General features: G+C 44.9%; 1 protein-coding gene across 1 annotated transcript in view; it reads right to left on the bottom strand.

Moving 5' to 3' along the window:
- Positions 1 to 188: 188 nt before the first annotated feature.
- Positions 189 to 21685, bottom strand: part of adgra2 (adhesion G protein-coupled receptor A2) — a 36176-nt gene continuing 14679 nt past the window's right edge. Inside the window, exons 2-19 of the mRNA XM_084550689.1 lie at positions 18318 to 18389; positions 9257 to 9328; positions 8260 to 8331; positions 8101 to 8172; positions 7613 to 7776; positions 6998 to 7211; positions 6621 to 6785; positions 6313 to 6511; positions 6048 to 6197; positions 5799 to 5960; positions 5492 to 5692; positions 5175 to 5364; positions 4685 to 4893; positions 4468 to 4595; positions 4265 to 4388; positions 4021 to 4169; positions 3191 to 3280; positions 189 to 3041 (exon numbers count right to left, since the gene is read on the bottom strand). Coding sequence (XP_084406815.1) covers positions 1622 to 3041; positions 3191 to 3280; positions 4021 to 4169; positions 4265 to 4388; positions 4468 to 4595; positions 4685 to 4893; positions 5175 to 5364; positions 5492 to 5692; positions 5799 to 5960; positions 6048 to 6197; positions 6313 to 6511; positions 6621 to 6785; positions 6998 to 7211; positions 7613 to 7776; positions 8101 to 8172; positions 8260 to 8331; positions 9257 to 9328; positions 18318 to 18389 — 3853 coding nt within the window. The 3' untranslated portion in view covers positions 189 to 1621. The remainder of the gene's footprint in view (positions 3042 to 3190; positions 3281 to 4020; positions 4170 to 4264; positions 4389 to 4467; positions 4596 to 4684; positions 4894 to 5174; positions 5365 to 5491; positions 5693 to 5798; positions 5961 to 6047; positions 6198 to 6312; positions 6512 to 6620; positions 6786 to 6997; positions 7212 to 7612; positions 7777 to 8100; positions 8173 to 8259; positions 8332 to 9256; positions 9329 to 18317; positions 18390 to 21685) is intronic.

Raw genomic sequence — 21685 nt, 5'->3', positions numbered from 1 at the left:
TGAATGTTTTGGAACATTTAGTAAAATGTTTCATTAATAACTTGAAATGTGAATTATCGAAAAGCCAAGTGTCAGAGGATTCATACTTTGGTACATGCTAGAAATAAATTAAAACCTAAGATAGAAATGGATGAATCATTATTCAAAGAGCATCTTATGATGGTTCAGTACTTCCTCTTGAATACACTCTACAACTGTGGACTTGGTCACAAAATCATAGTTATTGACGCAGAGGCAAAGTCAAGATCAGACCTATGGCTCTTAAGAGTCATAAACAGGGCATGTCTTTTGTTTATTTTCCATTAGAGGTTCATTATAAGTCAAAGTCACATGCTCGTTGGGACTGCTCAAAATGCTCAGAATATGTAATAGTAGGCCGACATGCCACAGACTGATGACAACACCAGGTGTGCTGCAACAATATGTAGTGGCCCAAAGAACAATGGAAAGCGCCTTGGCAATGAAGTGCATAATAGAAATACTGCTTCCTGTTGCTGAAATTTCCTGAATTGCATGTGTATCAAACTGATTAAAAAACAGAAGTATGACTCAGGCTTTTGTAAGTCTACTCAAATGTACTGCTTGTATTCTAGTCGAGCACCTGGTATGTAGAAATATTTGTAGAATGTAGAAATGTAGAAATGTAGAAATTACACTTCTGTCATTGCACCAGAATTGTATTTTACTGTTGGATGAATTTGTCATTGTAAAACCTGTGAAATATCAGTACTATATAAGGTTAATACATTTTTTAGTGCAACACCAACTGAGAAGTGTTTCTGCTATCCAGGAGGGGGCAGTCAATCAGATATTTGTATTCTTTCTAAATTTGCCACACAAGAGAAGCTCTTCCAGTGCTGATGGGAGTACAAAGAAAAAAAGGAAACATTTTTTATAATCAAAAGTCTCGCATAGTGTTTTTAATTCACTCTGAGATTCTGTACAACCACATTCACGCAAATCCTCTCTCACTCTGCTGTGCACACACACACACACACATGCGCACACACATACATGCATAAACACAGAGAGAACGTACAAGTGCATATGTGAGCACACACAAACAGTTACTTGAAGCAAACGTAATGGTGAAAGATTGTCCACAGATTAAATGCATATAGCCGTACTTCGGAAATGGGCCATCTTCTGTTCCATTTCATGCTATAGTTGATATGCATAGAAAAATCACAACTGCAACAATAAAGCTTTCATTAGACATCCAAAATCAACATTATATGTCAATTTCAGAGACATCTTGTACATTTTTGGAAAGTGAATAAAATAAATGCGTATCTTATGTTTGAAAATGACATTAAAAAAACCTGCGTTATTCAATTCAATTCAATTCAATTTTATTTATATAGCGTCAATAACAATACAAATCGTCTCAAGACGCTTTACAAAAACCCGGCCTGAAACCCCCAGAGCAAGCCTTATTATTTTTTTCCATTTCACAGCAAACTCTTACGATGCTACAGAGGCAAAAGTACCAGTTTAGGGTCCTGGATGCCTTCGTGATATTACATCTTAAATTATATAATTATTAAAAGACCATACAACATAACCCTGTCATTTAGGATTTCATTAAGGTCATGCATAGATGTTCACATGTAAGTATAGTTTATACTGTGGTTTCACTTTTCCACAAGCCACTCTTCATTCCAACAGAGCTCTGGGATTGGTCGGTGCCACTCATGTCCTGCTCCAGCTCTAGCACAGAGTTTTTTAGGGTGCCATTTGGGGCTGCGGCCCCTGGCACAGTGGTGGTGACACTGTTCAAAGGGTACGAGCAGCGCTTAGTTTCGCGTTCCGCAGATGCGGCCAGTTTCAAATTGTCTTTGCTGGCACATCGACGCTGAGCACCGTGCATGGCCGCTCTGCTGGCCATAGACGGCAGCAGTGGGAAAGGTTTGCGGCTTCCACTGCTGCCCCCGTCACTTCCCTCTGAGGGGCTGGTGGCTACTGACTCTCCCACTCGCTTCCCATTTGTCAGTGGGCTGCCCTGGTTCTCTGAGAGGCTGTGGTGGAGGCTGCCATTCTCACTTGTGGCAGCTTTGTAAACAGCATGTGATGAGTTGAGGTGCTCTAAACCTGTGGGGCCCAAAGCTCCAAGACTGCCCCCACCTCCAGCAGTCCTTAGAGCTTTGAGACGATAGTGACCTCTGCCCTCACCCCGATGATAATACTGGCTACTTCCTTGTTTAGTTCTGCTACTCACTTTCCTTCTCTGAGGATGTACAGGTGCTGCAGAGTTAATGATGGGAGGAACATTGTTTGTTGGCTTGGTGACGTTGTCAGTACTGGTGCTAGTGTTGTTGCCGGTAGGGACACGTGAGGTGTTGTTTGCATTGTCTTGTGCCACCTGCAGCAGGTTGGTGAGCTTGCAAGGCCCAGGGCCGACGCTGCTGATCCCACTTGGTGTGGATGATGACCTGGCTGATGAAGAGTTGTGAGAGTCACCGGGTGGATGGCAGTTGATGAAAAGCTGGGATCCCTGCTCAGACGTCTGCACCCCACTCCCAGTAGTGCAGGTGTGTGTGTAAGTTGACATGGGATGTGCGCGTTGATAACCCGGGCAACAAGCCAGCCATGAGGCCTGCACATCCAGACGTCGGAAGCAGTGGTGCACCACCAGAAACACCCCCAAAACTATGGCGGTCACCCCATAGAGACAGCTGAATAACAAGCTAGTGTGGCCTGTTAGCCACATTGCCATGGCTCCACAACACCACAGAACCACAAAAAGGAAATGGGTGGCCACCAGTACAGAGAACTGTGTCTTCAGAGAGTACTGGTCCTCTGGAGGCACGACAGGGCTTATAGGTCCCACCGCCGAGTCTGTGGACAGCAGGCTGGTGCTTCCTGCCAGCGCAGGATGGCTCTCAGTCACAGGAGTGGACAAGGTGGTTCCTGTGCATTTTTTGGCCACACGGTGCCTCAGGCGAAACACAGTGCACAGGAAATAGATCCAGGTCACCAACACAACTAGGCCGGCAGGGACAAAGAATGACCCCAGACTTGAGCGCCAGACCAGCCAGCAGCTGCATGAGCAGAAAAGATGGAGGAAGAGTCAGTGCAAAACAAGGACATCTTTGTGTATTCAACATATCTCTCTGAATTATTCACTTCAGCACCAAACAAAATAACACAAAGCCCAAGTGACTCAAGGATAAAACAGAAAAGCACTTACTAAGGGCTGTTGTCTCCATAGTTGTTGACATTGACAGCTGCGGTGATCCCACAAATGATAAGGGGAACTCCATCAGCTATCAAATAAAACCTTGAATGACAGAGAACACCATATCAAACAAAGGTTCCCAGCTGCAGTTTTAGAAATAAAAAGCAGTTCTTGTTTGTGCCACAGGATGCTGTATGACCTTTGGCTGCTACAATGTTTTTGAAAGTGAGCATGACCGTATCATTTTCCTTTTTCTGTTTTAATGTCTCTCCGGCTGTCTATAATCTGCACAGAGCTGTGTGACCTTGCACTCTCTTAGTGGGCAGAGGGTTACAAGGGTCAATATAGGCTCCCAAAGTCTGTGATTTATTGCAGCCTGGTCCCATGTGGCCAAGCGGGCAACAAAGGAGTGGCTGGAGGTCCAGCGAGGTCAGGGGCACTGTGTATGATTGCAGCTTCAAGATCACAGGGGTAGGAGAGCGAGAGAAGAAATAGAGGGGAATATTGGAGAAGACAGTGCACTCCTTGAATCAGCCAGCACAGATTTATGACAGCGCCCACTGCTTCTGTTGTGCTGGTCTCCTACATTCCTCCCCTCCCCTGCTCGGAGTTCATCTGACTTTTTCTTGCCTTACAGCAAATACTCTGTTATGTCCCTGAAGGTTTTTAAAAACAGAGGAACTATGGTTATTGAGCACAATGACCACCTTTGACGGCGCACAGTTTGGGTGGCCATGCAAAAGAACTCCTGCATCTGTCTAAAACATAAACCATATTGACAGCAAACAATAATCCCATGGTACAGGAAGTGGGTGAAGGTGAGTTGTAGCTTGTTCACTGACCTGAGCATAGGTCGCTGAGTAGGCGGAGTAGGGGAATCTCCCTCTGGCTGCCGTGGCATTCTCCACACAGCTTCTTTGTAAATGACTCTGGCGCTGACTCCGATCCACAGCAGGGTTGACAGCGAGGAGTAGTGCAGGGCAATGCCCACCTGTCATGTAATGCAGCCAGATTAGACACCAGGGTCATAGATAAAAATAATTAAAATGGATTAAAAATAATTAAAATGACAAATTCAATACATACTGCTTGACAAACCACTGGGTAGCTGGTCAAGCTTATGCCTCCTGCGTAGATTGCTGTTGTCATGGCGATGTGGAAGCAGGTATTCAGCAGTGTGTGCCAACTTTTTCTTGATATGTGAATTGAGCTGCAGGAGCACAAAGTGAAATCATGAGAATGTGTAGTAAATAACAGAAGGCAGCAGGAAGTCATAAAGACGAGAGTACCTGTGGTGTAATATATGTGTAATGATGATGGTGAAGAGGCACAGGAGCAGCACTGCAGTGCAGGCGTACACCACAGGGTGGAGCACCTTTACGGAAATGCCCGTGGAGTTGGGAAAGTCAGGCACCTCCTAAAGAGAGATCACACACGAGTCAGATGAAAGTCTCATTCAACCTCTGCCACCCCGGAAGAATGATTAAATACTCAGGGCTATCCTACCTGCAGGACAGCATAATTGCTAAGCACATAGCAGCGCATTGTGGAGGTGCTGCTGTCGCTATGGACCAGCCGGCAACCCTCCTGACTCCAGCCTCCCTGCTTCTCCGGCCCCTTAATGCTCCACTGAGCTGCCACAGCATCAGTACCGGGGGACAAGTGGCGGAGCGACACCCAGATGGGCTCCGAGTAGTTCCACACGCTGCAGCCGTCTGACAAAGATAGGGAGGAAATTATCAAGACAAAAAAAGTGCATTAGTTAAAAAATTCAGACGTGATCATGTTCATATTTCTTTATATATTTTAAAGCAATATATGATTTTTACAATGTGAGTTTTTCATTTTATGTTGCACAGTAAATAATAGCTGAAAATAAATATGTTGTCATATCTTACTTACAGAATACCAAAATAAACCAAAATTTTAATTATATTTTACTACTATGAGTAAAACAAAAATGGACTCCTTTAAATGGGCTCATGTGTTTCCTTACCAAGCCCAACAAAGATGACAGGAGTGTTGACACTACGTCTGCGAGAGTGTTCAACAGTGCTGCTCGAGTTCCCAGACAAAGGAAAAAAGCTGCCAGTTCGGAAAGCTACAAACTGTAGCTTACAGTCTGCTGTGGCATCAGGAGGAAACAGAGTTGCAGGAAGAGTCACTGACGCCAGGGCTATAGAATTCTGACGGAGAAAAAAAGGGCACATGCAAATCATGTAATGAATATTGAAATTCACCATTAAACCTGTTACCACAGCATGTGGTAACAGAGGGAACAAGGCGAAGCAAGGAGGCAGGTTTATTCTTCACCTTTAGGGGGAAATTGTTGAGGGAGGTGTTATGGGAGCCAGTGCTGCAGCGAAAATTAAGCTGTTGTTCATGAGCTGACTCTGGAATTTCCATTCCCGGGCTTCCCGCTGACACCTCATGACGCTGATATGCAGTGCAGGTTATACCAGTGAAGTGGGCTGGTCGAATTAGGTGGGCCTCCATCACAATGTTCTTAGACACCTGTAGAAATCAAGTTGCAAATTTACACACAACTCCGAAATTTCACAAATTACACAAACATCTATCTCTGTGTTTATCTCACAATAAACTATGGCTATATTTGTACCATGGAGAAGTCTTGAGCGTGACTGTGAAGCTGAGGCCAGGCCAGTGTCTCTAGCGAGTAGACGATGGAGCTACAGGCTCTCTTCTCTCTCTGAGCGAGAGCAAGGATCTGGTCATCCACCTGCATCAGGTTACTGCCCATCTCAACCATCACCTCTGACAACTGGAACAGATTTATGAGGATAATAATGTTACACCTGGCCCCCACTTGTAAAAGGCCCTTTTAATTACGCAATTAAATCTTTCCCACCTCTCGCAGCTGCTTGACATATTCCATAAACTTCTCCATGATTTGTGCCACGTACATCACGTCTACTGAGTCGGTAAAACCTGCAGCCTCGAGCGTATAGGTGCGGACTTGATGTGCGACCGTGACAGCATTGGATGCATTGATGGGCCTCTGGGATGAAAGAGCAAAAATGCAATGAGGACATGAGCTGCCATGTCAAGACACTACATCTACATTATATATATAGAACAGGGACCATGTACTGTGGTTTGACAGCCATACTGACCAGGATGAAAGTGTGCAGGACACGGGTGATGCCATTGGTGTAGTGACAGTTTGAGTAGTCACCGTCCTGCCACTTTCCAGTTCGGTCACAGTATCGAGAGGCTTTTTTCTGCTCCATACCCCCCTCGATAGTCAGAGAAGGGTAACGCAGCTGCAGGCAGTACTGATGAGAGGTGATGCCTGCCAGAGTTCTTGGCCACCTGTGGATTGAAGCCACGGAATAGTAAGAATGCTCCAGCTTTAGTATTGTAACGATATATATGTATATGTAAATAGTACGGCACATAATAATATATAGCTGTGACTAACCTGAACTCCCCACGGTTGTTGACAACTTTGTCTTCTGGACAGAAGGAGGCGCTGTTCTCCAGCACCACTATTTCTACAGTGCGAGAGGTATTGCCCCGCCCAGTAGAAACCACACACTCCCACTCTCCACTGGCCTCCACATGTACGTTGAATAGGATAAGCTCACTGGACAAAGACGATAAGGACGGCTCATTATAACACATTATTACCACACACCGCTTCAACTACAAACAGCATTCATCTTTATTTGCCCAGTATTGTCTTTGCAGCTCTTTGCAGAGATCAAAAACGTTTGAATAGCGACTGAAAGACAGCATCATCAGAACAAATTAGGGCAAACCAGGGCACTCAGTGTGTATTTATAACTTGCTATTCACCTGGTGATGAAGGTGCAGTCATGCAGCACACTCTTCTCAAGCTGGACATCCATTTCTGGGTCAGACGTCACCAGCTGACCGTTGTGACGCCAGTGTAAGGTGGTCACCTTGTCCACCAGAGCAGCGGTGCAGTGGAAGGGCAGCCGATCACCCCTGAAGACCACCTGACGTTGGGAGGGCAGAAGCGACAGGGTGTGCAGCTCCAGAGGACCGTCTGAGCAGCATGGAGGGAAAAGACGCAGATGTGACCGTTACACATCACTCTGAATAATTTCTGCTGCTCTCTCATTATCCAACCTCAGCTAAATGTTTCCACAGAAGCTATTATAAGTCGGCTGTTCTACAACAGATTGGATGCAGGCTGCAGCAATTCGTAAATGCAACCCACAGGATTAGCTGTCAACACTGCTCACTGATACTTTTAGAAATATGTGCCTTCTGAGCTGCTGGGATTAAAACACTTTTGACTCGTTTGGCCCAATAATTCTTGAAATAGCTGAGATGATCTTGAATATTATTATGGTTGCACTTTCACTGTCATTTACAGGGGCAATGTTTGAAATAAGGTGGTGAACCGCCGCATTCGCCCCCGTCTCACTGTAGAGAAGCTCTCACCACAGCTCAGCTGGCTTTCGCTTAGTCCACGCAGAGGCTTTCCTCTCAGGCTCCTGGGGAAGGCACACAAGGTTTCGTCCCCTAAACGTGCTGAACTGGAGCGGAAGAAGCCTGGGACCCAACGCAGCCCACAGTCACATGACAGGTATTCGGAGTTGAAGTTTCTAAAGGGAGACATAATCATACATGATCATGGGAGGGTTTTTAGGATTCACTCAACCTGAGCTCAGAAATACTTTCAACTGAATCTTGAATTACAACTGTTATATGTTAGACATTTCTTGTTTCCATCCTTAAATAAAGAGGCTCACTTATTTTCAGTACTGTACATAACAATTAAATTTGTTTAGGTTTGGAATATTTGTAGAGTTATCCTCTACAATATACTGTATATCACTGTGAAACACATTAAGCAGACCCTTCAGATATGTAATAGCATACTGTGAGACTGAACTTGTAGGTAAGTGCTGACAGAATTTAATACTCACACTAGCTTGAGGGACGGTAGCTCCTCGAACACCCCTGAATCCATGGTGGATATGATGTTGCCGGAGAGGATCCTAACAGAAGACAAATTGGACACAAACAAGTTAGCTTTACCACAGAGAGTTCAGGATTTTTATGGAATCAATGAATCTGTCTCTTACAGTTTAGTGAGATTGGTCAGCCCCTGGAACATGTCTGCAGTCAGGCAGCCAATGCGGTTGTTGGAAAGGTCGCTTAAAGTGTAAGAAAAAACAACAGAGGAATGTGTTAGTTATTTTCAAATTATGAGAACTTGTCTGAAGCACGCAGCCTCAGAGTGTGATGTCTCGTACGTATACAAATACATACATAGCTTGCGTTGCCTCTCGTGTATTCTACTACAGTTTGCAATTTTACTTTGCAAGCTCTGAAGTTAAAAGTTTAAATAGGCAGGCCTGCAGTCCCAGCCACTTTCCCTTATCAGGACTCCATACGATCTGAGTAAAAGTTTATCACCAGAGGGGTAAAAGCAAGGCCCCTGCTCTGTTGTCCACCTCTGAGTGTGATATATGGCTGCAGCCAGAGAGGGATCTGCTCTGTTGCACCCCTGACACTACCCGGCAGAGAGCTGTCCAGAGCATGTGTTTATCTCCCCCTGTTTGTTTTGAGAAGCCCCAGACCTTGCAGGGAAAACACAAGTAGGAGGAGGAGGGAAGGGGAGTCACACCGAGCGGCGCAGGCCAACAGTTTCGACCCATGCTGCAACCAGACCTCTGTATCCAAAAACACAACGAGTGAGCAGGGAGCGGCTGCAGACAGTTGCCTTGTCACATTCAGTGAAGTTTGAGGAGCCTCGGCGTAATCTTGAGGTTTCCTCAGGGGTGAAAGTCGGGCATAGAGAGGACATCCCAGGGCCTCCACAAAGATCAGCAGTGAAGAGGCCTTTATGGTCGCACTAACCCCAGGAGCTCAATATAAGGCACGCTGCCATGAGCTGCCAAAACAGTATATACTATCATGGGTTTGTCTCGGCTACTGTCAGTCTGTGAACAATCTTAAACAAACTAGCCTGTCTCATACATTTAAGCCAAAATTTATGAGCCTGTGTTCCTGACTTCTATTAATATGTTTGTTGCTCTGAACCCGCTCGGAATGTGGATTGTGCTGATGTGTACTTACAGTTTCCGAAGCTCAGATAGGCCTTGGAAGGCTCCAGGCATGATGGTGCTGATTAAGTTGTGCTTGAGGTCCCTGGGTGAGGGCGAGAGAGAGAGAAAATGTTAGGTCACTATGGAAATGCATGCAAGTATGACGCTGGCAAAAGAATTGTTCCACACCTCTTGCTAATAGTTAGAAGTTTAGATTGACATATCTCATGTAGGAGCTAGTAGCTTAGCATAAATGCTGGAGTCAAGGGGAAACAGGTTGCCAAGTTCTGCCCAAAATAGTAATGCAATCTGTCTACTAGTACCACCAACGGTTACTAATGAACAAATTAAATCTTGTTAGTTTAATGTTTATGAAACCAAAGTGTAAAGTGTGTAACACTTGGCCACGAGCAGAAACAACTAGCAGAGATTCCAGGAAGTTAGCGCTCATAGCCAAGAAACAGTTCAGCACATAACTGGCAGAAAATCGCCAAATGATCCGTTTCACTCTTTGATTTCTGTGGTGGGCTTTCCAAAAATGTTGAACAGTTCTCTGGGCACTAAGAGAAGGCTTCTTCGAGTCTAAAACAAACGATAGTGCAGACTCGTTTCCAAAAACCTGGCTCCTCTAGCACGACACAGCAGGATGCTTCTGCCCACAGATATGAAATCTTATCCCGGCAGCCACCTGGGTTTGAGACAAGCAGCACGCAGAGCCTTAAACAAATAAAATATCAGTGGATTCTAAAACAGCTAGCAAGAGGGTTTGTCGTATTTTCTGCTTGTTGGATCTTCCCACGATTAACTTGACCACCGCAAACCATAACTATTCATTTCTTTAACTGTCTATCTGGTTTCATATTATCTGCTGCACTTATCTCCACCCTTTTCCCATTCCACACCCATGAGTTAAGCTCTACAACCATACCCCTTCTCCACCAGCCAACCTGCATTAGATTATGAATCCAAGCCTTTTTTTTTTCTTTTTTCCTCTTTTTTCTTTTTTATCGGTCAGGTGGGAATAGCGGGGTTAGATCAGGTCAGGAGACGGATGGTTATTGACAGCGCATGTTTTCTAAGTTCCCACTGCATGAAAAATGTCTGCTCCCATCGGACCAGTCACAGAGAGGGATTTCCTTACAGGGCTTCACAGGCATCAGTGCAGTGGCGGCATTTTTTTCCTATTTCTCGCGAAGATGCCTCGTGGTATTGGGGACTTTCTGGTGTTGTTTTTTTTTGTTTTGTTTATTCACAAAGATTATCTGTCATTGCTGTTCTCTACTGAGCAGCCTCACACCACATACAACCTCAGGCATCTCTCAGCCATTGTTTTGTCCACTTTCCAAGAATTTAGCCTGTCTGGTGAATCTAGGCCAGGGAAATTGTTTTACAAAATGGCTTCCAGCAAAATGATTATACGGTGCGGTATGGCCAGGATGTACTCAAGTGATCAGAGGTTTTTGCTTTTGGTCCAAGATCCCTCTATGCCATGGTTCATATTTAGATTATAAACAGGAGACAGGTTATAATGATGGAGCGATCTGGCCTCAGACCAATAAGGCTGAAGTCTATTTGTGTTTGCCTCAAAACATTGCCTCTGACAGCTCGGCCTAGCTCTTTGAGAGTACGCCAGCTTTTCAGGCAGAACACTTTGCAACAATTTCACAGCTTTTTAAAAAGGAGGAGATATTTCCACCTCTACGATTCTGACAACAACAATACTCTACTGTGTGTTTGTGTCCTTGTGGGTCTGTCACAATGTACTGTATGTGCTGATCTTTGTGTGCCTGTGTCCCTCTCTCAATATACATGTGTTTCTGTGTGTCAGTAGCTGTATAGGATTTGTTGACCAGGGCGGGGGGAGAACAATACTGCTGTTTCCAGTCTGTGTGTCCCGGGGCTCATTAGTACAGCGATGAAAGACGAGGCACTGCCCACTGTTTCCTTTCACTGAGGTCTGTCTCTCCCTCCCCGTCTGTGTCTTTCACACTCATGCGCAAGCGTGCATTTGTAACACTGACCTCCATGTATAACCTCTATCAAACATGCATAGATTTGAATTAAAATGACAGCTAAAGCAGAAGTCATGTAAAGACCAAATCCAGATTCTCACTTCTTACGTCCCTAATTTTTCTATGAAAGTAAAGATTAAAATGTTCTTTTTTTGTGAGTGAGATCCTCTGTACTCAGCTGCTGACAACTGCACTACCAAATGGAAAATACATCAACAGAAACACAACCATCAAACTACCTAAACACACAAATACACAAACGCTTGCACAAACAAGCATGCACATGTTGCTTTTACTGTTCAAGCATACTTGATCCTAACCATAACCTGCACCAGGTCACTCTTAAACACCCACAAAGACACAGAGTCACCTGTGACATGAATAGTGCAGAGATCATAAGTTCCTTGAACTTTCTGAAGATGAGCTGTTTGAGCAGTGACCAATCTCCAAGTACTAAATCATACGCATTTCCTGTCTGGCTTGAAAGAGGACAGCGCTCTGTGTGTTTTGGCCTGCTGAATTATCAACCTCTGATACACTCTCTTGTCACCAAGCTGGGGAATGTGAAGGAGCTCACCAGAGTCAACAAGACTTGCCAAGAACTGAGCCTTTACGGTGGCCCAAATGTCAGAGCCAAATCTCTCCTGCTGCACCTCGCCACTTTCCTGCGCTCTCTGATTTGTGTCCAGTTTTATATCAAACCTACAGTCGAGTACGAGCTGCGTCTCCTGCAAGCCTCACTCTCAGGCGATGACTTGTCTGTGTGCCCTCTGGAGTAGACGGTGCCCTCTCTGACAACAGCTTCACAGCTCAGTGGCCTTGACACTGATGACAACGGCTGTCACCAAGCACGAGGATAACAGCAGAGACAAGAAAAACTTCAAAGTCTCATGCTTTCCGTGCCTGAAAATATCATTGTCTATCCCAGACATTTGAGCAGTAGCTATTATTTGTTGTTATCCTCTTCCATAGTAGCATGGCCTTCAAGAAGCTACATGATTGGTAGCAGCGTATTATTATTATTATGTCTACAGCCTTTCTGTTTGAGTTATGCTTTGTAACCTTCTGAGTGCAGGGCTTTATCCCCTTCGCCACATGTGGCCTGTACGATTGGATTGTGACAGACTCAAGCTCACTACCAGCCCAAAAGAGGCTATTGTCTGCTGCTGCTGGGCCTAATACTAGAAGCTGCCATTAAGAATCTCTTTTTTTCCTCCTCCTGATCAATGGGGCTGGTCCTCTGCCATTCTGAAGAGTCATTGCTCCGTGGGTATAGGGGATGAGCACCTGGGCCCCATGCAGACCAGACTGGAGAGGAGCGACGTGCTTGTAGGGCAGCGAGAGGGTAATAATGAAGACATGGTCTGTAAAGCGCTTCAGACATGGAGTGCTCCATTATCAGGAGCACAGCAGCAGGGACTGGAGTGCTGACATTGTTTAGGCCCTGGCCCCGGAGGGAGCTGGGAAAATGACTGAAGCCAGGAATGGCCACTCATTATCACCAGACTGGAATCAAGAATTTCCTGTTGCTGGATTTTTTTAATGGAAAACTTTACATGGGGCTAATTCCTATACAGTAAGATGCAGACAAATGTAAGCAACAGAAGACAGAAACAAATACGTCTATGGATTGAATATATTTTTGAAAAAAAGCATGGGTGTTTAACTGGCACCTTGGTTCCTGACAGAGGTCAGTGGAGACCATTTTTGTGCCGCGTGTCATTTCCTGTCTGGTTGGCGTCGCTTGCAGAGGCCCTTGCTCGTTTATTTTTACAGTTTCCTTTTTCTCCTTTTTTACTAGCTAGCGTTCCCCTGTAGGGAGGGGCAGGTGGGTTAGGGGACTCAGTACGAAGCAAAATCATCCCTGTGTATGGCCCCGTGGACCCCACCTCCCTACTCCTCAACACACTTGCTCACAATGGGGGCTCTGTAACACAGGCCCCAAACGTACTCTTGCCTTCCCCCCAAAACAGGAAACCAGGATCTGCCGAGCTCTTGTTTTTCTACTAATTTCCTGCTTTGCTGCCCCTTCCCCAGATTATTTTCTTTGCTTTTTCTGGTTCCTCTCAGATTGGCTACACCTGATCAACTTTTTTGTCTGTGTTCATAAGGAAACCAACTGCCTTAGCTCAGCCAGGAAGCTGAAGGACACTAGCTTATATCCACTGGACACATGCTTAAGATATTTTCTTTCAAACCTTGACAACCCCCATCTGATCATCCCCTGTGCTGTACTGTGGTTCAAACAAATAAGGCTCTCAACTCTGCTCATGACTGATTATAACATAAACTGTGGATCCAACCAACTGCACTGCAGTTAGCGGGATGTACAGAAAAAGCAATACTTTTATTGGACGTGTAAAATTTCCTAAGTTGATTATATGTTTCTATAATGTGCAGCAAGAGGAGATGAAGCTTGTTCTGCCAAGGAAAACTCTGGAACCACGGACCTTTATTGACTCTAGTTCTGGCTTTTGGAGTGGCCGAGAGAAGGGGGCGATGCCCTCCTTGGCAATGCTCAGAAGACCTACCAGCATGCACGGCTTCAGAAACAATGGAAGTCTGTTTACAAAGTTAATGTAACATACTTTAGATTATAATATTTGTCTTTCGGATTATTAATCATGAAAAATCCAAGCTTTCAAACTGAGTCATTCAGTCTCAATCAGTACATTAATGGAGAAAGAGTTGAAACCATGTGTTACTGGGAAGGAAACAAAGGCCGGCGTCTTTCATTCAAATTATCAATGAGAAGATATTTTCAGCCAGTAGGTGGACTACAGCATGTAGAGAGTGTCAGAGGGGAGGAACAGCGAGAGACCCAGTGAGCTGGGAGAAGGAAGATGCAAAAGTAAAGCAGAAAAGGAAGTAAGTCCAGAGAAAGCTCAAGTTCCTCCAGAGGAAAATGCCATTGAAACCATATCAAGTTTGCCGCAGGAGTGTGTGACAGGGAGTTACTGGCACATAAAGCGTACGATTTGGTAATGGGCTTATGAGCGGGCTTGCTCGCTGTTTCAATAAACCCCCAGAGCCATGACTGAGCTAGGCTTGCAATACAAACACACCCCGTTCCTTCAGTTTATCTGAAAGACACATCTGGAGTCTATCAACTCCAGCAGCACCCCCTTTCTGTTTCCACTCTCCAGCACGCTTAACCCCTTCCTCACCCTCTCCGCCCCTTAATGTCATGCACTCTCATTAGTTGACCGTTGCCCAACCAGGAACCACTCAATGGCGTGTGCGGGAGAACACACTAACACAAATGTTCATTTTTCCTGCGAGGGGGAAGCGAGACTCCCATGTGCAGCCTCTGCAGCTTTCCTTAGGTTTCCTCAGAGTGGTGGGCTGGTACAATCTGAACCTTGTCCTAACCAGACTGGTCTAGACAGAAGGGCTCCTTGCCATGTCTACACATTCTCCACTGTTTTTACATGCTATAGTGCTGCCCACCTATTTTTTTGTTCCCACTCATCAAGGTAATTCCGCTTAGCGTATGTGGAAATAATGTTAATCTCCTGCTAAGGAAAACAACTTCAGATTTATATAAGACAAACGGAAGGAGTGTGTTTTCCTTCTCTCCCTCCCTCTCCCTCCGTCTTCCTCCATTTCCCTCTCTCTACAGCCACCACCATACCATCTTTAGCCATCTCGGCTCCACTTCTCCTGTGTCAGATGGCAAAGTTGTTTAAGTTGGACTTCTTCCTAACCCCAGCAGCTCGGAATGGCAGCGAGGCGATTTCAAGGTTGGCTTCAGAGGCAGCCAGGCAAAGACTGAGTGACCCGTGTCCCCGTCTGCACGACAGATACCATCAAGTGAAAAAGTAATAAATTGGCCTCGGTATTGATAACCATGATGTTATAATGGTGTCTGTTCTATCATGCATGACATTTTCCTAAACAAATCTGCACTCTTCTCGTGGCCCGTGTGATTTATTGGTCACAGGTTTCATTACAAACTTCCCTTAATTCTTGTTGCTCTACAAGCATAAATCACAAGCAACTCCTAATTTCCTGCTTACATAATATTTCCTGCACACATACTCCTCTGTGGCGCATTGAGTGAAAGTACAGTCGTATCAGTTAGAATAGGTAGGGGTCCTTTTAGAAGTCTATCATGCTGACAACACCTTGAGCCTCTAAACAGTCCTAACCACAAGTCTCACTTCTGCCTTTCAGACCTGTCGGCTACAAACACCCTGCTGCTCCCTCATCCATCATCATCACTGCCCTCTGCTCTCCCTCCCTGCTCCATGCTCCCTCTCTCCCCGTAGGGTGAACAGACCTGGTAATGAGGGCCCCTTGTGCCCTGCCTGCCTGTCCTGTGTCCCATGGTGCAGTGGGGCCCAGCTGGACAAGAGCCAGACTGCCTCGGCCCTCTGTGCTCATTATTCTCATTACCTTCCCTCAAATCAGTGCAGGACAGGCTGCTGGGATCTGTCCACAACTCATAAAGGTCCCGGCTTGTTAGTGGGGCTGCCAGCAAAAGCTCCTATCAGAAGAGGTGGAAGTACACAAATAGGTACACAAGTACAGTGTCGCAGGCCTCCTGCTGTGTTTGAATGTGACTTATTTTGCACATTCAAACACAATTTGCTCTTAGCAAGCACCGCCACAGAAGCGAGGTACATTTCAACTGGTGTGTTCATCCCAGGAGATGGAAACACTCAAGGTATTCCAAGGTCTAAATGTAGCTGTTGGATGGTTAGCCTATTTAAAAGAGCTACAAAAACACAGTAGTCCAGTAAGAGGGCAAAAACAAACAAGCCTAAATTGCTCCTCTGCACTTGGGTGGTTTGGCAGGTTATGAAGGCAGTAGTGGCTTTGAGGAGGTTTGTCCCAATGAAAGGGCTAACTGTGTAGATTGCTGCACTGTTTGGCTCAGGCCCGGAGGAGGGTGGCCTGCCCTGGAGCTGTATTCTCCCGCTAACAACAGCAGATCAGACTGCATTCAGCTCTGAATAGAAGTCTGGTGTGAGCGCGTGGATGTGTGTGCGTGTCTGCTGAGAGAGTTACTTTTGAAATGACAAGGCAAGAAGTGAGGGCGCCCATACGAGAAAACACACTCGAGAGTTACAGTCACAATAGAGATGGGCTGAGAGTGTGAGAGTGTGTGTGTGAGCTGAGCAGACTGTTGTTTATCCTTGTCACATAGGGGATGAGGTGCAGTGTAATTCCCTGATGTGTGTTTACTCAGCCCTAGTGGGCTGGCCTTTGATTACAGCACTGACCACATAATATGAGTAACTGTTCACTACTGCTGCAAATGACAAGCACATGTAGACGACACGCTGGAAACAATGAGGAGACAAGAAGAGCCCCGGGCTGAAGAGGCAAAACGCGACTGAAATCTCACAGTATGTAGAGACAAAAACTCACAACCAGACCTCTCCTGTAGGCTCACATCTCAATGCATCCCTTCAAACCCTCCCATCACTGCAACGGTGAATTTCAATGTGGCATTTATCACGGCATTTTTCCCATGAGCTCAGATGTAATTATAAGCCGTTCATGGCTCAATTAAAGGTTGGAGACGTCAGAATGACTGAGTAAACCTCTACCGCCATGTGTCAAAGAGCCAGCAGAGTTTGAGTCAGAGCAGTGAAATGAGGCCTGCGTGATTTACGTTATGTCCTCTCCTTAAACCAGACACTTACATCTCCCACTGTGGAGCCTATGCAAGTGTGTGTGTGTATGTGTTAGTCTGTCTGTTCTGTGTCTTTCTCCCAAGTCCCAGCTTTTTGTTAAGCCTCCAGGAAAGCTCCACCCTGTTGCCCCCTGCTAGTTTAATCACTGTTCCAGGTACAGGCGGCGGTTAGTGGATAAGCTCAGGTTACCCGACCCACCGACCCTACAGCGCTACAGGGAGCCTTGTCTCCTTTCAAAAACAAGCAACATCGGCTCATTTTACATCAAACACTTCAAGCTGCAGATCTTCTTTAGCTTTCCTTTTATACCAGCTATTATCCAAGCAGCATTAGCCCCCGGGATCTTGTTGTTGTCTCTTCCTGTCAACAGTTTTATCAGAGTCCTTGGTGCCAGACTGTTGAGGTAAGAACTGACAGCTTGGCCTTGAAACCATTCAACTATGGTGTTCTCACACCAGACATAAAAAAACAGCAATTTCAGCAAATTTGGCTTTTGGTCTCGACTGGCACGTCTGGTGTGATCTCCAGTAGGTAGGTACTAACAACCTAACAACTGCAGCAAATTGCCATATTTTTCTTTCTTTCAACATTTTTGAGAAGCTCGTTATCTTCATGGGTGGCAGCCCCGAGTGGCATGTGGAACTAATATCCCTTACCTCTTACATACCCACCCTTTCTCCTTCTAGCAAAACAAGAGCGTCTGCCAGACTACAGCATCCTGACTGAAGCTTCACTACGTGTGTTGTTGCCATAAATTTTTACTGGGATGCTGGTGAAACAGCACACCTTGGAAGAAAAATGTGTTTGGTGGGAAACATGCTGGCTGTGAGCCTCACATCAGAACATACACAGAGACAGAGGCAGTAGCCTGTGGCTGAACATGAGCCAATAGCAGTTTCCTCCATGTTTCCTTTCCTGTTTGTCAACACAAGTGCTGTGCATCCTGTCATAACTCCCAAGAAATTACCTCATGTATCACTTGTCTCACACCCCATTCAGAGAGATTAAGATGCTACTAAGGAGGGCCAGACTGTCTGCAAGCCACAGGCGAAGCTGCCAACACACACCTCCTGCCAGAGATCTCCCTTATCTTGTCTTGTGGAGTGGGGCTTACCTGATAATGAAGGACTGAAGTGTAATTATGTGAAGTTTTCAACATAACTCTGTGATAGGCAGTCTGAGTGTATCGTCCTCCCTGCTGGAGAGAAGCCCATGATTGGATGGAAGCGCACAGCGCTGCTCTGATCTCCACAGATCTGTTCAGATCTCACTGATAGCCTGTCTGTATGTCTCTGCAAGGCCTGGGCCAGATGCAAGCCAAAAGCAACACACACGAGGACGCAACACATAAATCTAATCTGAGCAATAAACATGACATTGGAGCATCTGCAGAGGCGCAATCTTAATAAAACACGATAAGAAGCAGGACACTCACAGCTTCTCCAAAGCATAAAGTCCAAAGAAGGATCCATTTCTCAGAGCTCGGATTTTGTTGTGGCTCAGTAACCTGTAAAAAAAAAGAAAGAAAGAAAAAGAAAAGCATCATTAGAAATTTGCAACAGAAACTAAAATATGCAAAATAACTATCTTGATCATCAAGGTAGAGTTCAGTTTTAATCGGACATGAAAGCCAAAGTGTCCACCTGGAGCTCTGGTCACATGAGAGATTAGCCTGACCAGAGACATTAGATGTTTCCAATGAATGTTAAGAAGACAGAACAGAACATCAAGATTAGGAGAGAGGCTGTAATCTTGATAATAATTTCGCATACATTTTTACATCAAAAGGATCATTCCACTTCAAACAGACCAGGTTAATTAGCCCTTCCCCTGCCGGCAAATCATTTGGACTATTGGGCTGTTATCAGACCAGTGGGAAGTGAGTCTGAGATCATTTTGTCTGACAGAGAAATACTAAATAATTACAGTAACCGCTACGGCTCTGAGAGACTGGCCGTTGTCAAAGGCAGCTAGGATATAGAGCTTTAAGGGAGTCTTTAAAATAAGAAGCTCCGTTCTAGGGACAATATCCTGAGCTCACTGCAGAGATATTGTACAATCTTATTTTCTATATAATGCACTGAAGCTACAACCGTGAGCCTGTTAGAATTCCCAGCCTCAATGGACCCATAATTTCTAATTAGAGACCATTGGGTATTAGCAGATATGTTTGCAGTCTTGTGGATGTTTATAATGACCTATTCTACTATCTCACAAAATGCAATTAGCTTCTTTTCGGAGGAAACAAAACTACTAAGAAAGGTCATTCTCTGAAAGACCAAGAACAGGTGATGCATTTATTTAGTAAGTCACATTAAATGTCAAAAAGATCACACCAGGTACTGGTAGGTGGGGAAACTTTGAAAACAAATATGCTGCCAATCTTGATTACATTCACTACAATAGCTTCCAGTTAAACAAGTTTGATGTTTGCACAATGCACAAAAGTTTAATAGGACATCTGCGTGGAAGATGGGCACACAAAGCCAAAAAAAAAAAGAAAAAAGAAAACACGACACCAGAGAACAGGATCCATATCACATCTGTGTACACTGTGAAAAGCTGTGTCTTTGGTTCAGATTCTAAAGATTCAAACATGACTGAAGTTTTACTTAAGGTCAATACAGAATGCAACAAGTCAGTGCTGACTCGTCAATATTTAACCAAGACCAATGTGTCCTAATGCAAACTCCTAATTTTCAGGAGACAGATTTTAGTGTTTATACAATTACTGTGTCTGGCCCTGTGGATCCACTGACCAGCCCACGTCTGCTCAGCAAGAACTCAGGGTACAGCAGAGGCCCTGCTATGGCGACAGCCTGCCATCATTAACACACCCTTCAGTTTCACATCATCCTCGCCCCTACCACATGGCTTTTAATGGGCTGTTTGCGACATTAAGCGTGTTCTTAATCGAGAGAGTGAAGCTGTGTGCGCGCCTTTAAAGGAGGGAGCTGACTGTGAACAGTCTGAGAGATTTACAGATTCAGCAGCAGCAGTCAGCCCCCCTGTTTCCTGCCACATCAATAAAAACACTGCCTTCAGCTCTGCGCCTTCCCGCTCAGTTAATGACCAGATTTAATCGTCCAATCTTGGTGTAGTGGGATAAACTGGCCTGACTCACGTCTTCACTTGAGTGACTTCACTGACAGCCACAATATTAGGACGATTAGGCAAAAAAGAAAATGACAAGAGCAAAGCCAATATGGAAAGCAAATCATCTTCTGCTCCATTTATCCTGGACACCTCAGCCAGTATCTTCCTACAAATTAGAAACCAGAGAAATGCATTTTTAAACTGGGCTGCAATCGAGACACTAGAATTGCTCCACCGATAATGACTGTAATAGTAAAAGTGAGGCCTCTATGACTAGTTTGCTCAACATTTAAGACCAAAATCACTGTTTATTTTAAGCTGTGCCGTGAAAACATGCTATCAATAGAACTGCTCTCCCAAAAATTTCCAAAGTTGTAGTCCCAGAAAACCAACGTCATCCCAGATGAGAGCATTATTTCTAGCTTTGGAAAAAAATAAAAACATGTCATGTTCACAAATCCGCACTGAACGGCTGAAATAAATCATAGTTATTAAGTCAAGACATTTGAGAGTGGATGTTAGTCGAGAGCACTCCTCTCGTGGTATAGCCTGAATTTGAACCTGTGACTCCTGGGCCTTGAGGTCTCTCGCTCGACTTTGGGCACTGAATCTCTCCTATAAATGGATGCAGGCCCAAGATGAAAGCTACAGAAGATCCGGAACTGCCTGAATAATTCAATACAGATAGGAGAGGAGAAAGTCACATCTGGCAAAAAAAACAAGCCATTTAATTCAACACAGATAGTTTAGATACAGATAGTTCCTCTTTGACTAAGCTTATTATGCAGAAAACGATTAGTCAGACGATCGTGCACATGTTTGTTTTTGGTTAGCTCCGATCCCATATGTGTGCATGTCTGCAAACCTTTAAGGATAACACATTCTCTTTCATATATTTACAGCATGACTTACGCATATTCATTCTACGAGCCTGTACAGATGTGTGTGTTGTGTTCAAGTGCACCTGGAAATAAATAGCATTTTTATGTGTCTTGCAGTCACAATAATACTCATTTTAACCCACAATACCTCAAGATGGTTGACCAGGACTTAAAAGCTGACTTTCATAAATAAACAGAAACTATAAAATGAGCTAAATGAATTCCTCTTCCAGACAACAAAAGGCAGATTTCCAGGAATGCGGGGGAGTTGCAGAGACTGGACACTACTGAAGAGTCCCCAAAGCCTGATGTTTGGAGCACAGTGGTAGTGAAGGACATTGTTCTTTCATAAACAATACGGGGAGTACAACTCTGAGAAAGCGAGAGAGGCAGAACTCTGTAAACAGACAGAAATAGTCAGCGTTCCCATCAGGCTAAACAGGAAACCCAGCCAATTAGCTGTTTATTCAGAACCCGGTTACAGAGGTCAGGGGTTGTAGAGAGAGCACTTCCTGGACAGCCATCAGACAGACGGAGCAGTGTCCCAAGGCAGGTGACAGCTGAGGCATATGAAAAGGCATCGCTTCATCACAGGAAGCATACAAAGGTTAACAGAGTTTTATAAGCAAAGAAGATGAGTAGCTTCTTAGTCATAGCGGCTAAGCTACTAGGAGGCCTAATGTCTGCTCGGGACTGTTTTTCTACTTGTCTTCTACAAGTGTCTTCTTCCTGCTCAACATCTTGACTGATCAGATAGCGGAGTTAATCTGCTTTCGAGAGCTGTAAGTTGTACGGTACATGGCATGACAGTGCGCTAACTCAGTCC

The sequence above is a fragment of the Chelon labrosus genome (genome assembly GCF_963514085.1).
Source record: "Chelon labrosus genome assembly, chromosome: 9".
Lineage (NCBI taxonomy): Eukaryota > Metazoa > Chordata > Actinopteri > Mugiliformes > Mugilidae > Chelon > Chelon labrosus.
Note: the sequence above shows the minus strand (reverse complement) of the source record. Positions and strands in the feature narration are given on the sequence as shown.